This window comes from Sapajus apella, unplaced genomic scaffold (assembly GCF_009761245.1).
Source record: "Sapajus apella isolate SASKATOON/1434 unplaced genomic scaffold, GSC_monkey_1.0 scaffold37, whole genome shotgun sequence".
NCBI lineage: Eukaryota > Metazoa > Chordata > Mammalia > Primates > Cebidae > Sapajus > Sapajus apella.
Window position 1 is genome coordinate 15424179 of NW_022436977.1, and position 16177 is coordinate 15440355.

The window sequence follows — 16177 nt, forward strand, 5'->3', positions numbered from 1 at the left end:
CTTGCTTGCTCCCTTCTTGCGTGTGCCTTCAATTTTTCCTTTACTGGCTCCTTCCTTCAGCGCACAATTCTATCATCCTTCTGTTTCCTTAAAGATATTGTTCATATTTTGGTGTCCACTGATTTTGCCACCATATTTTTCTGCTTTTCATCACAGACTAATTTCTCAGGTCAGCTTTTGCTTCTTGCCTTTCTTACTCTTTTCAGCCCATTAGGGTTAAGTTTCTGCTTTCACTACTCAAGAAGGATTGCTTTCTCAGAGGTTTCCATTCACCTTTTAATTTCCCAGTCCAGTGTCTTTTCCTTATTAATTTGTTCATCTATCCATTTTTTTTAAACTTAGTAACATTTGAGACTAAGTTGACCCTGTTTTCTTGACACTCCTGTTTTGGCCTCTGTAAACTTTCTGGCCCCTGATTCTCTTCTTGTCCCATTGTTTTCTTTCTCAAGCTTCTTTGCTGACTACTCTCCTTCATCTCATTCTTCAATATTGGTGTCCTTTTCTCTTCTTAGTTCCTGTGTTCTTCTTGGATGATCTTGACCACATATCTGGTGGTAACTATTGGCTGTTTTCTGTGACCTTCTTATACAGCTCTTTAGCTTCAATCTCTTGCTAGAGACCAAACACATTTTCAGCCTTCTGTTATGTTCTGTCATTGGATTGTGCTATAGTTATCTAGTTTTATGTCAAATATGGAAGTTTCTTTCCCACAACTATTGTTCTTTCTATAATCTGTATTAAAATTCACAGTTACCTTTCATTGTATGCCTGTCCATGAACTTTATAATGAATTCTTTCACTGAATTGTTGCAACTGCATGTAACATGCATGTCCCATTTAAGACAAGAGAAAATTAAACTCAAAGGTTTTAAGTAACTTGCCAAATATTGTCACACAGCTGTAATGCAACTCGTCACACAGCTGGTAAGAGGCAGATCAAATATGTGAACCCAGGTTTATCTTTTTCCAAAGTCTGGTCTTTTAAGCCCTATTGTAGATCACTCACTCTTTTCCATAGCTTTTGTGCCCCTGGGCTAATAGTTCTCAAACTTTAGCTCCCATCAACATCACAAGGAGGACTTGTTACAACAGCGATTGCCAGGCTCCAGCATCTAATTTCTGATTTAGCTGGTCTGAGGTGAGGCCCACCAATTTGCATTTCCAACAAGCTTGTACGTGATGCTGAAGTCACTGATGTCAGGGAACCACAGTTTGGGGACCACTTCTCTAGACTAATAGACCCTCAAATACTAACCATTATTTTCCCCAGAAATGTTTGAGACACGTCTCTAACCCATTTCCTTCTCTTCCACTCTCAGACCTTAACATCTTTAGAATCCTCTGTTGTCATGCTGTTTTTAAGTCTCTTCTGAGAGCCATCAGAATGATACTTATTAAAATAGCCTCATAAACCCTTTTTAATCGTAAAAGCTTTTTGTCCTTTTTTCCTGATTCCCAGTACCCTGCCTTAGTTAAGGTTCTTGTTACTGCTTGCTTGTATTATTGTAATATCTTCAAATTATTCCCTTTGGAAATAATCCTCTATGCTGTCACCAGGATATTCTTTCTAAAACAGGGGACTGATTTTTCTGCCCCCTACTTAAAAATGATTGGTGGCTTCCCAAACCTTAACAGAAAAAGTCCTTAGTATAACATGCAAAATTATTTGCAGTATAACCTCAATCTACTTTTCTTCTACTTTCCAAAACTTTGAGCTCAACTAGACCTCTCCATCCCTGGATGCATTGTGTGCTTTTACACCCTTTGCGCATGCTGTTCCCCTATCTTGAATAGTTTTCCCCCCACTTCTCTTCTTGGAAATGCCCCCCACTACTCATCTGGTAATGTCCAATTCAAATGTTATCCATTTTTCGATTCTTTTTTATTCTCCAAATAACCACATTCTTCTGTGTTCCCCAGAATGCCTTGTTCATAACACTGGTGTGATATTAGTTCCATGACACTCTTGACTATCCCAGTTATTAAACTGTATGCTGCTGAGGGCACGTGCTATACCTTAGTCTTCCTAAACTGCCCAAGGCCAAACGCAGAGCTTGGCACATAATAGGTTTTCTATAAATGTTGGTGAAATATTACTCAACACAACACTTTGTAACTTAGGAATATTCTACTCATTGTATTTAATCAATTTCTTACTATGTAAAACATGTATTTACGTAACAGTAGGGTTTTTGGTTTCTAACTACTAGAAACTAGCCTCGAAACATGGCTCTCAGGAGGTAAAAGCCAAATAACTTCTGAGAATGTTTATTTTTATTTTTTTGACAACAGGGACGTCATCACCAGTGCTGCTGATGAGCGCACATGCTGTTCTAGGTGTTGGTTTAATGTTGTATCAGCAGGAGAGATCTTCTATTTGCAGCCTCAGGGGAGGTGTTATTGATGTTGGTTTGGCCCAGAGTTGGTTTCTTTTTGCTCTGAGGGTGTTGACAAAAACCTAAAATTGCTACACAGGGAGATGTGTGGCTTTTCCTCAGCACTGGTCACCATTACAGGCTGTGGAGAAATCGCAGCCTAACCACAAACATCAGATGTTTGCCTTAATGGATCCCATATGAAGAAAGGTAGTGCTTTACCACAGAATGCATGAAGGTTTGCTGGATTTATTTTTATTCTGTTTGGCTTTTAATTGGGAGGAATTTTAGAGGGACTCTACCAGGGCAGAAATGTCTCTGCATGATAACAAGGCAAAAAACAATCTAGTCTCATGATTGTCACATGGTTTGGTCTGCAGGAACAACACCCTGATGCAAAGACTCAGGCATTTGCTGCTGTTCTTTCTTTTTCTCCTCCTTCTGCTTCCTTGTTTTTTGGGTGGGAGCCACTATTCACTAAATCATCAATGTATAATTTCAGTACCAGTAGTACTTTTATTCTGAAGAAGGAGCCCTGATTTAAGTCAGAAATATCTACATAAAAATTGATTTCTATAAAGGATTTTTTTCAGAGGGAACAGAATCTACTATATTAGTAAAAAATATAAATGTCATTATATACTTTTGGAACGACCAGTTTTCTAATTCGGTAAATAGAAATGCAGAGATAAAATTGAAAGATAGCTATTAACAAGGGCAAGTGGCAGATAACCATTAAAGAAGAATAAATTACAAGAAGTTTCTTGGAAGGCTCTTACAAGATCTTTAGATAAAAGTTGCTGAGTTCTAAACTTTTTCAAGATAATCAAAGTACAAATCATACCATCATGTGACAGGCATTTCTCTGTGTAGATGTACGAGCAGCAGCAATATGGCAAAATGGAATTATTTACCATCCTTCACAGTGCTGATATTGCATCTAACTGGAAGCCATTTGTGATATTTTTCTTTCCTTTATGTCACAGAGGCATAGCTTATGTTTCCAATAAATTGTGTACAATTTTGGTTCATCTTAATTAAGCAAATATTTATTTATGTGCCCACTATATTTCAAGGCCTTCAAGCTAAGGGAAAATGTGAAAAATTGAAAGGTAGTTCTATGTGACTGTATCCAACAGAAATGGTGAAATGGACTGGAGAGGGCAGCTCTTAATAGGCTCTATATGCCATGTCAAGGAGTCCAAACTTCATAGAAGTGAGAGGGAGGCTATTGCAGGATTCTAAGCAGCAGCATGAAGATGACTGCAGCTGGAATATATGGAAGAGTCTGGAAGGAAGCAGTACTATAATGGGTAAAACCAGTTAGGTTAAGGTGATTTTCTAGGCAAGAGAGAAGTGACAGAGATAAATCTATGGCTTCCCTTAGATGTATGGTTGATGGAGGGAGAACTGTGAGGGATGCCCAGATTTCTGGTTTGGAAGACTAAGTGGATGGTGAAGCTGATTTCTGAGACTGGGGATATGAGAGGAGTAGCTAATGATTGGAGTTGTGGGTAATATGTCCAGTATGAGTTTGCTGTGCCTGGGCATATCCAAGAGGTGTTCAGTTGGTAGTCAGATGTGTGGGTCAGAATGGAGTGCTGGAGATGGATTGGATACAAGATAGACATTTGAAAACAGCCTGTTGATGGAACATGAATGCGGTTGCTGAGGGAGAGTATGAAGGATGGGAAGATAAAAATGACCCCAAGTAAATCTCAATAGCCTGTTGATGGAACATGAATGCAGTTGCTGAGGGAGAGTATGAGGGATAGGAAGATAAAAAAGACCCCAAGTAAATCTCTGAAGAACACTAATATTTAAATGGGAAGCAATGGGAGAAGATTTTTATAACCTAAAAACTATGACCTTTGTCCAGGCTCTGGACATAAGTTATCTTGACCATTTAAAACTTTGTCATTTTTAGTTTATGTAATATAAATACTAACTTCTGAAATGACTTAGAATTAATTAACTTTGAACAGAAATGACCAGATGCCTTGGAAGAAAAGAGATATAAAACTTGCTGAGCTGCTAAAGCAGATGTTTAATGAGTAAAGCAGGATTCCATGAAATTGGATTTACATAAATTCAAACTTGAAGGGACAAATACTAGGTTAACAGAAAGTATCAGGGGTGGAAAGTATTTATTGAATCAGAAAATTGTACAGCTGTAAAGGACCTTTGAAGTTAGTTTGTTTAAACATCTTTTTACATGTAGAAACTGAGATATAGAGATGGTAAGGGATTTACACAAATCAAAGTCAGTTTGTGGCTCTTCCAGACTAGTGATTCTAAGTGTGTGGTCTGGGTAACCATAGGGAACCTTGTGAGTTTTTTGTAGGATGCACGAGGAAAAAGTATTTTCATTATAATATCACTATTATTTTTTCTCATAAGTATAGCATGGAGTTTTGCAGAAGTCACATGACATGTGATGTCACAACAGAATGAATGCAGAAACAGATTTGAGAATCCAGCTCTCTTTTATTAAACCAAATGTTTAAAAGATCTATAATCATGTAAAATAATGCCAGTCTTCAAACTAATTTTTTTCTGAAAAATACAGTTTTTTAAATAGAAATGTTATTTATATTTATATGTTACATTTATAATTATTAAAGTAATTAGTGTTATAAAATTATTGACATAAAAATTTGTTATTTTTCATTTCTAATGTGATAAATATGGATAGGTAAAATTCATGTAAAAAAAAAACCTTTTAGAATTATCACTCAGCATTGAAGAATTATAAAGAGGGTCCTCAGGCCAAAAGTTTGAGAACTAATGTCCCAGTCTAGAATACAAAATACAAGCAAATGTAGGATATTCATCCTTTGCCTTTATACCTCTGGTGATGGATGGGAGAAAATGTAAATCGGATTATTGTACAAGAAAATCAAGAGAAAGCCTTTCTTAGGATTAAGTTTTCCCCCTTGGTTTAACAATTAGATAAATTGCATATGTTTTTCTCTCTCTTTTTTCCCCAATGTGGGTGGTTAGAGCTAGACTATAAGAAAAGCTGCATGAGTTCTGGCACTTAGGAAAGCTAACCAAGGGTCTTCAAATAGAAGAGAAGACCTAGACAAGGCCTAGTTCTAAAAAGCTTTCAGGCTGTATTATTAGATCTATGCAAGCCAGGGGGAAACTAGAATAAATAAGTGTTTACTATGGGTAGAGGGGAGGGTGACATTGTATTTTGGTTTTTATATTTTTTTAAACTAAAATTTAAATTCTGTATGCCATTTTTTATGGCATTACATTAATAGTAATTAATAGTGAACATTTATGTTAGCCTTTTTTGAGGTATTCTGTTTGTAGAGAAAAGGTATAATTGAGTGGAAAGGATGTAATGAATGATCTTTGATTCAACTGACTAAGCCTATGAGGGTGAGAATATTCAGATCATGAAGTTGTGACTAAGACAATTGTCTTAAGTTGTGGGTAGTTCTGGGAAGAAATACACAGCCATGTCATTCATTCATTCAACAGATAACTATTAACTGCCTACTATGTGTCAAGCTGTAAAATTAAAGCTAAAAAGTTAGGCCAAGTATTCTGTGGTTTGAAAGAAAGCTTTGTCTAACAGCAGTATGCTGGGGGTTGTGGTTGGGAATGGAGTTGAGAGTAGCCTAGAAAGGGCTATCAATCTTAAACCTGTGGGCCAGGTTAAAAACACAGTGCCTCTGACATACTTACAGTAGAAATGAGGTGGAAACTTTATTTTTAAAAGCTCCTCTGTGAAGTGTGTTTTCAGCCAGCATTGCAACCCAAGAACGAACCACGAAGAATGAACAGGCTTTTCCAGAGTAAAAGGGGTGAAGAAATATGTCAGCAAGGGCCAAGAAAAAATGCATAAACCATGACTTTGAATGGCTAGAATTCCATATGGAGATGATTTGGCATAACACTGATACTGATTTGAACAGCAGGTCTTGAATTTCACACCAGGAGACAGGCAAATAAAGCTCTCAATTCTGCTCAATATGGAGATGAAGACTTAATTTAGATATATCAACTCTTCAGAAAGAGTAGGCAAGGAAAACAGGAAGGTCATATGCTTCAGAATAAAAATACTTGTTTCTGAATTTGGGAAATCAAAGATTCCAACAGATGGAGCATTTTTAAGTTAATAAATGAGAATAAAACCAAGTAACTTAGATGATGACCTTACCAAAGGCACTGAGTGTCTTACTACTGGCTAAAACATTATGCTCATTTCCAAATTGCCAGGCTGGAACTCTGGAAGAGTCTAATTTTGATGTATGTCATTGATTATAATCTGCTTTTCGGAACGTTTTTCTTTTCAGTTCGAAACCCAGAAGGGCAGATAAAGCTGTATTCCAAAGGAGCAGATACTATTCTGTTTGAAAAACTTCATCCTTCCAATGAAGACCTTCTGTCTTTGACGTCAGACCACCTCAGTGTAAGTGCCTCCATCTTATGGTTAACATAATGGCCCTTTTGCCATTTCTTATGGTTAGGTCTTCTTTAAAAAAATAGCAGCTAAATGATTTGACTACCGAAATAGAAAGCATCTGGAGAGTGGTTCCACAGGAAGTTGTGCCAATGATTGTCTGGAAATTGACATAAGGACCTCCCCTTTCCTTCCTGTTGGGAGTCCAGTCAGTCTGCTGCAGGTAGAGGAACACACAGCAACTGAGCAGTAGCCACAGAATGTGGGCGTCTGGTGAATCTGCTCCAACTCCCCTGCAGCTTCATGTTGCTCCTCTTGGTCGACTAGTTCTGGAAAAAGGAGACAGAAAGCTGCTTTTCCTTGGGTTCTGATGTGTTTGGTATTAGTGGAATATCTTATGATTACCCCCAGGGAAAGTTCAGGGTTGTGTTTAGATTGTGTTGAGATTAGAGAGTAGCAGTCTCTGGCGCCCACTTTCTCCGCTAAGGGTCTTTTTATTCAAATCATAAATCATGATGAGTTCCTTGTGTGCCTTCAGACACCAAACTTGTACATTCTGAGACCAGCATAATTTCTTTACAAAAGTTTTCTGAAAGAAGTAAGGGTCATTTTTGTCACACTTTTTTTTTTAATGCCAAAAAGTAAGGGGGCTGTGAATTCATATGAGCATTACTTGGTTTAAACCTGAGATTCAAGTGTGTCTCTAATATTTGTTCATGGTTCCATTAAGGACATCTGGTCAAAACTCTCATTTTCTCATTAGTTTCTTTCCTTAAAGCATTATTAAGTATTCATGTTCTTTGTCAGTCCCTATATTTAATACAAAACATTCCCTGAATCTTTAAAAAACAAATAAACAAATAAAAATCTTCTGCCTCACTTTAAATTTAAAAAATGATGGTTTAGTAATAGTGGTTTCAAACATAGCTATTGTTTTTGTCTTTCCATTAGAGAATTCTTGATTTTCTTTTAATCTTTTCCAGAAGGGCAGCATGGTCTTTTAAATTTTTTTTTAATGAAAACAACACTGGAATCATAAGTATCTGATTTTTTGCCATTACTCAAACACTGAGGTCCTGGGTTTTCATATATTCTCCTTTCATACTAAACTATAAGAAGCCTAATTTGGTCTTTTTAAATTTTTCTGCAAAATAATTTTTTTTCAGATAGTATAAATTTAACTTGCTCTTTGCTTATTCACTTTATTCATTTTGGCTTCTAGATTCTGAGGTCTTAAATGTTTATTTAATTACTGATTTTGAATTGTTTAATGATAGGAAAAGACCTTAATCAAATGCTCATTTAGGATCAAACTTGCGTTTCATGCACTAATGAAATAACTTAAATCATCTGTTTCCTTTTGTAATGCCATTGTTCATTCACTGTTGTGCAGATCAGAGAGGAAGGCACTGGTAATGCCCGGTGGGGTTGCAAGTTAAAGGCAAAAAAGTGTTTGTGTGAATTAGGAGGACAAAAGATCGTTATAAGACAGTAACTAAATTTCCAAATCAGTAGGGGATCCAGTGGTGGTCTTGAAAGACAGAGCTTAAAAATGTGATTGCAGTATCCAAAGTGCTACCAACTGCTTACTAAATACATTTAGATAATTTTTCTCAAGAATCTGTATGGGATAAACCATCTCATTGCAGTATGCATTGACTTTTTTTTCTATTTACCTAATTACAGCATGCCACTGTTACATGCCTGATTATAAACCTATGTGTGTACCATAAGCCAAAACAGCACAGAGGAGACATGCTCAATAGCAATGCCCAAAGGAGCAGAAATGGCTATAAAAACGCTTTACTTGCAGTGTAGAGGCCCATAAAATGACCACTGGAAGCACAGGCGGAGTGGGAGTTTTTAAGCATTTCCCCCAGAGCAATGTATATATGTTTCTAGTTACTATGGCTGTGTGAGACACTTAGCAACTTACCAGTCTCCTGTTTTTCTTTTCCCTCCTGTTAGGAGAAAGCACCAAAGGTGTTGTTTGAGATTGTCAAGATACAGAATAAAGGAGGAGTATGGTTCTCCAGTTTGACTAATTTGGTACTAGCTTCACAGACTATAGCTTCTAAAAATAACACTTTTTTTGCTCTAAGATGACTTGATGATGTCTTTAAAATTCCAAACAATTTGTTATTATTAAGAGAAAACTTTAATACAGCAAACATTAAAAAGTTTCTCAGAGGAGTTTAGAATGAAAAGTGAAGTTCAGCCTCCACATTTAGTTCTGTTTTCCAGAAGCTACCACTTATATTAGCTTTTCTTCCTTTCTCTTCCCTTTTGCCCTAGAAGTTAATATTATAACCTTAAGTAATATGGTTAAACTTCTAATATCTGACTCTTTGACATCTATTTATTCATTTATTATTTATTTTTAGCTTTTTGGAAAATTTCAAGCATATACAAAAGTAGTACTCAATTAATTTAGGCATAGGCATATCACTAGGGGGGATGTGATAAGACTTTGGTGGCATGTCATGCTGCATTTCCTGGGGAGAGCCTCCTGCCTTTGATTTGAGAACCGTGGCTTCTCCAAGGGTCCTTTTCTCATCACTGAATGAGGGACCCCCCTCACTCGGTCCCTCTCATGACCAGAAATGCTTCCTTCTGTCAAGGACAGGTTGGAAACATATGTTGCCATAAATGACTATCTCAAGTCATGGGTGTCATTGATCACCGCTGAACTAGGACACTTCAGCAGGCTTTTCCAGCTGTCTTTAGGGGGAAGGCTAGCTTTCCAGCATGTTTTAACCTCATAGAAATATAATGGAAAATACATTGTCTTCCATTTCTGAGGAGATTAAAAAGTTGAGAGTAAGGGTAGCCAAGGAGTGCTCTTAGGACAAAATAAATTTGAGTGAAAAATTTCTTAAAAATTATTTTGTTGTTATTTCTGTGTTTATTGTTTTTTTGACTGTTCCTGAGTCTATGTCTTCTCTGGCAGGAATTTGCAGGGGAAGGCCTTCGGACCTTGGCCATCGCATACAGAGACCTGGATGACAAGTACTTTAAAGAGTGGCATAAGATGCTTGAAGATGCAAATGTTGCCACAGAAGAGAGGGATGAACGAATAGCTGGGCTGTATGAAGAAATTGAAAGAGATTTGATGGTATGAATTTAGAAGCATGATGGTTTGTGTTTACAGGAAGGGGAGTATGTGTTTAGAGATTTAGCATAGGAATAAGCCATTGGCTAGAACATCTTGCACACAGCAGATGTTTCTGTTTCAAACACTGACTCATGCCTTATATGTTGGCTTTGAGTTTTCCACGTATGGTACTAGAGAGCCTAGAGTTGTATTTCTATCACCAGTAGCTTATGCAATTGGAAGCTTCTGAAGAGTAGATGATAGTAGGCTCCATATCCTTTGTAAACCTCTGATGTGTTCTTGATGTTGTGGACTTTTATTTTTCTCCTTGCTTTATGACCCACCTTTTTAGAGCAGAGAAATTTGCTGTGAAGAATGGGGCTACAGCTCTAAACTATTCTAGGCCGTGAAATTCTGATGATATCTGTGCTATCCAGAGCATGGTCTATTCTAAAAACCACTCTTACGTGGGGCCCCAGTGGCCAGGAGCTCAGCCATTGTGAGGTACTAGGGAGTATCCTTTGTTCATCTTTTAATGAAAAATCATGTAGGAACCTTCACTTTAGATTATGGCATGTGATGATTTGTTAATGTAGAAGAATGACTAGATTTTTTGTGATCAGCTTCCTGATCATGGGATGAAGGCTATTCTTTGGACTCCTCCACTGTTGATGTACGTGGGGAAGCAGCTAGGGAGTTCTTAAGTCCAAATGGCTTCTTACTGCTCATGCTAACATGTAATCTGATCATATCAGCCCCTTCAGGTAAATAATAGCTCCCAGTATCACCGTGGTTAAATTGACTTGATTAGGGAACTTCCTTTTGGATTCCTTTCCAATCTACTTATGCACAAAATAGGACGCCTGCTATATCAATGTATCATAATTTCTGTCTTCAATTTACATTCTTTGGCCTCCAAACTCTGAGTGAAATGTATAGATGTTATAGATGTTGTTTGCATGCATTTAACTTAAGGTTTTCTCTGTTTTTCCATAAAGCTACTAGGTGCCACTGCTGTAGAAGATAAGTTACAAGAGGGTGTTATTGAAACGGTTACAAGTTTATCACTAGCCAATATTAAGATCTGGGTCCTAACAGGAGACAAACAAGGTAACTTTAAAATGGATGATGATGATGATGTTTTGAAAAGGGGGAGAAGACTTATATCACAAAATTTTAATTAACCAGAAAGCTTAATTAATTAAATATTAGTCCACGTCGGAAAGACTTGAAATAGAGAAAAGAAAGTTAATGTATTGCAACAATCTATTTTAAAACAAACCAAACAAAATCCTGTAATTATTGAATAATTACACCTAGAAGCAACAATGGTATTAAAAATGTTTAACAATTGGTTTTTATGAACACTGTCCCCAGTCAGGACAGATAGTGTCACAGAACTAAAGCAGGATATTGGAGACCTTCGGTTACTTCTTTAGTTTCTTGATGGCAGGGAATTTGAAGGTTCTTAGGGGAGGTGTCAGGGTGATGGAAACACTTTGAAGAAGCTCACCAAAACAGGTGTTTATCAACTGCTTATGCAAATATTTTGGTCTTTTAATAACTACTACAGCTGTAACAGTGCAACCTGGCTGAATTCGAGGACTGTCTATACAAGATACAGTGAGAATTCATCAACTTTCAGACTTGGCAAAATGCCAAATCATTAGTGGGTCATCATATTCTACTGTGTTTCCTATGAAAGAAAAGGGGACCAACACATTTTGAATCTACTTCTAGCAGTAATGGTTAAAACAAAAATGATTTTATGCTTGGCTATTTATAGGCTGAAAATATTCAATTAACTGGCATATACCTATGTTAAGATTCTGTCTACTCATTAGGTATGTTTTACAGCATTAGGGGATTTGCAGATGTGATAAATCAGTTCTCTACATCTTTATCCACATCATTGATCACAAAAAATAAACAATAGAAAGTTCAGCACTCAGGTGTATTACTAAATAGAAACTCTAGAGTTTGATGTTGGTCAATTATAGCTGTTCTATTATTACAAATATCCATGAGTTTACTGTTATTTAGCTTTAACTTCTGTGGTTTATACAAGGTATATGCTGAGATTTTATTAATTACCTTCCTTGATTTAGGACAAAACTAATGATTCCATAGAATTAGCTAGAGTCTAATTATTCTATACAGTTACAGACAATCAAATAACTCCATTAAAGATAGAAGGAGTTATCGGATTATCTCAAGTTCCATTTTGATAAAACCAGAGGAAGAATTATCTAACATCCTCTGATTTTCCAGTTCTGTAGGAGAACAGGGCTGGGAAGGGTTGAGATAATAGTCAAATTTCACATTTTCACATATTTAATGGGAAAATGGCAATGTTGTATGTGAGAGAACCATACACATTTTGTAAGAGCATTTTTGTTGTCCTTTACCTGAACATTTTGTGAATTTTTCTTCAAATTGTCCTCTATATCAGAATTAAATATTGGGTAAGTTTAGTACTTTAGCTTTCCCAAGACAGTGTTTGGACTTCTGGTCAAAGATTTTGTATTTGTACATGTCATTATGTCACAAGATCTTAAGGTGTTTTCATGAGTGCTAATTTGGGAATGAAAAGGTTTTCTGAAAACTAGATGAGAAGGCTGCACAATTGTATGTGTTACTACTACTGCATGGGTTTAGCAAGTAGTAAATGTGATCCTAGAACCCAGGTATTTGAATTTCCATCTGTGCTGGTTGTACTCTGACATTAAGGGGTCCTGTAGGGTATAAGAAAATATAGCTAAGGCTTCAAAACTTTCATTTAATATGGATTTATTAAACAACATTTTAACTGAGTTGGGCTTTTTATTTTGTATTAGAAACTGCCATCAACATCGGTTATGCCTGCAACATGCTGACTGATGACATGAATGATGTATTTGTGATAGCAGGAAATACTGCTATAGAAGTGAGAGAAGAACTCAGGTAAGTGTTGAAAGAAGGAGGAAAGGATGGAAGGACGAGAGGGACGGAGGGAAGAAAGATCAGAGTTGAGAAAGTGGAAAGCTGTGCTACAGTTTCCTGTGGTCCTAACTTAGTACAGAGTTCTTTGTGCATATTTCCTAAACTTCCATTCATTTTGGTGACAAACTAAGATAAAGCTGATATCAGCAATGAATTATTGTCTTCAGGCCTGCAGCACATACACCCTGGAATATTATGCAGCCATAAAAAATGATGGGTTCATGTCCTTTGTAGGGACATGGATGAATCTGGAAACCATCATTCTCAGCACACTGATACAAGAACAGAAAATGAAACACCGCATGTTCTCACTCATAGGTGTGTGTTGAACAATGAGAACACATGGGCACAGGGAGGGAAGCATCACACAATGGGGTCTGTCGGAGGGGGCCAAGGGAAGGACAGTGGGGCAGGGAGGTCAGGGAGGGATAACATCGGGAGAAATGCCAGATGTAAGTGACGGGGAGATGGAGGCAGCAAACCACGTTGCCATGTGCGTACCTATGAAACAATGCTGCATGATCTGCACATGTACCTCAGAACTTAAAGTACAATTTTAAAAAATGCATTCTAGTTTAAAAAAAAAAAAAGAAGTTCAAATCAGCTATGTTGAGTTGTCTTTTAAAATTGTGCTTTGGGGCCGGGCGCGGTGGCTCAAGCCTGTAATCCCAGCACTTTGGGAGGCCGAGGCGGGTGGATCACGAGGTCAAGAGATCGAGACCACCCTGGTCAACATGGTGAAACCCCGTCTCTACTAAAAATACAAAAAATTAGCTGGGCATGGTGGTGCGTGCCTGTAATCCCAGCTACTCAGGAGGCTGAGGCAGGAGAATTGCCTGAACCCAGGAGGCGGAGGTTGCGGTGAGCCGAGATCACGCCATTGCACTCCAGCCTGGGTAACATGAGTGAAACTCCGTCTCAAAAAAAAAAAAAAAATTGTGCTTTGGTTAGTACTTGCTAACTCTTGTGTGGTGATGAGTGATCAGTATCATGAGGATACTTGTTAAAAATACCAATTGCCGGAATGTTACAGAGAAGATTAGCATGGCCCCTGCTCAAGCATGACATGCAAATTCGTGAAGCATTCCATATATTTTTATGATTGGCATGTGGGGATCCAGGGCATCTCTGAGCTGGCTGCCCCTTCCAGAGAGACCTCTTGGCAGAGTGAGGACCTGGTGATACCAGCTTCGGATAATCCTGCATGCAACATTCCTGTGATCACATAATCCTCTCCATCCTTATATGAAATAAATGAAGAGAGTTTCCTTGTTCAAAAAAAAAAAAGATGCCAATTCCCTAGCTTCATTCTGACCTACAAATTAAGAATTTACAGGGAAGGGGACATGGGACTTGGTATTTAGTAAGCACTTAGATAAAGCTTATGATCAGGTAAGTTTGGAAAACACAGATGTAGTAGATGGCATGTAAAGATGGAATAGAGTCTTTCAGCATTAAAGAAAGTAGATATTTTGACATAGTTACCATTGATCCCAGCTATATATTGCTTATGTGAAATAAAATACTGTGAAATTTGTGTAACTGCTATGCAGTACCAGAAAATATATAAGTGCTGATATGGGAGGTAACAGCGGACAGACATTAAAGTTTGAGAAATAGTATTTCTTAAGCAGTTTGAGTAATAGTATTTCTTAAGATATACTTAAGATGATACTTAAGAGATACTTAAATTAAGATGTACCAATTTGGAGAGGGATCCAAGATGGCCGATTAGAAGCAGATCTGGATTGCAGCTCCCAGTGAAAGCACGGAGGGTGAACAGACGCCGCGTTTCCAGATGGATGTTTATTGCCCACAGACCAGGAGATTCCCAGGCAGAGGAGCCCCATGAGTTGCCAGCGTGGCTGGTTTGGCCCCTGCGGCTGTTTTGGCCAGTGCAACTGTTTTGCGGGCACCCTGGTGCGGCAGTTCTCCGTACAAAATGCACGGGTCCAGGTGCTATTTTAGCTGGTGATTGGAGCTCCTGGGAGACAGAGTCACCCATTCATCTGATTAAAAAGGGGACTGAAACAGGGAGCCAGGCCAGGAGATTCCTGGACAAAAAGTGCCATGAATCTCAGCGCGGCTGTTTCAGCCAGCGCAGTGGGTTGCCGCACGGGAAATCACACAGATCCCGGCACCTTTTTAACAGGCGACTGGAACACCTGGGAAACAGAATTGACTGTTCAATTAAAAAAAGAAAAAAAAAGGGGGGGCTCTGAGGCAGGGAGCCAGGTGGTCAGGCTCGGCTAGTCCCAATCCCACAAAGAAACAGCAATTGGAAACGCTCTGGATTGAGAGTTTCACAGCAAGCACAGTTGAACCCAGGATGGTCCAGCTCTGTGGGGAAGAGGCATCCACCATTACTAAGGCAGTCCACCACTACGGAGGTAGTTTGCCATTGCTGATGCAGCCCGCCATCACAGACTGTGCCATTATAGAGGTGGGCCGCCACTGCCAAGGCAGTTCTAACTACACCTGTATAAACAAACTGCAGGGAAGTTCACACAGCAGATGGGCGGAGCCCACAGCAGCTTAGCGAAGCATTTGCAGGCAGACAGTGACTAGGCTGCCGCCTTGCTGGGCAGGGAAGCCCTAAAAAAGCCAGCAGCACAAAGAAACTCATAAATAGAGCCCTAACTCCCTGGGACAGAGCACCTGGGGAAAAAAAAAGGCGGGGGGGTTATGGGTTCTGCTGCAGCAGACTTAAATGTACCTGCCCAGCAGCTCTGAATGAACAACAGAGCTCACAGCTCAGCACTTGAGCTCCTATAAAGGACAGACTGTCTCCTCAAGCAGCTCCCTGACCTCCATATATCCAAAGAGTCACCTAATAAAGGAGAGCTGAGACTGACATCTGGTGGGTATCCATCTGGGACAAAGATAGCAGAAGAAGAAACTGGCAGCAACCGTTAACTGTTCTGCAGCCACTGCAGATGATCCCCAGGCAAGCAGGGCCTGGAGTGGACCTCAGCAGTCCTACAGCAGAGAGGCCAGACTGTTAGAAGGAAAACTAAGAAACAGAAAGAAATAACTTCATCATCAACAAACGGGATGTCCACTCAGAGACCCAATCTGAAAGTCAACAACTACAAAGATGACAGGTGGATAAATCCACAAAGATGGGAAGAAACCAACACAAAAAGGATGAAAACACCCAAAACCAGAATGCCTGTCCTCCTACAAGGGATCAAAATTCCTCACCAGCAAGGAAACAAGGCTGGTTGGAGAATGAGTGTGTGGAATTGACAGAATCAGCCTTCAGAAGGTGGGTGAATAAGAAACTTCCGTGAGCTAAAAGAACGTGTT

General features: G+C 38.7%; 1 protein-coding gene and 1 non-coding gene across 24 annotated transcripts in view; both read left to right on the plus strand.

Annotated features, from left to right (window-relative positions):
- ATP8B4 (ATPase phospholipid transporting 8B4 (putative)) overlaps positions 1–16177 on the plus strand; it is a 381647-nt gene that overhangs the window by 170817 nt on the left and 194653 nt on the right. For all 23 annotated transcript variants that reach the window (XR_004274964.1, XR_004274962.1, XR_004274963.1 and 20 more), the window contains 4 exons: positions 6686–6801; positions 9743–9907; positions 10885–10996; positions 12724–12829. Coding sequence is in view for 16 of the 23 variants with exons in the window: in XM_032297795.1 (XP_032153686.1) it covers positions 6686–6801; positions 9743–9907; positions 10885–10996; positions 12724–12829 (499 nt within the window). In the remaining 7 variants the exon portion in view is untranslated. The remainder of the gene's footprint in view (positions 1–6685; positions 6802–9742; positions 9908–10884; positions 10997–12723; positions 12830–16177) is intronic.
- LOC116564633 lies at positions 13855–13964 on the plus strand. The gene has a single exon (XR_004275007.1). It is a non-coding gene; the product is annotated as a U6 spliceosomal RNA (small nuclear RNA).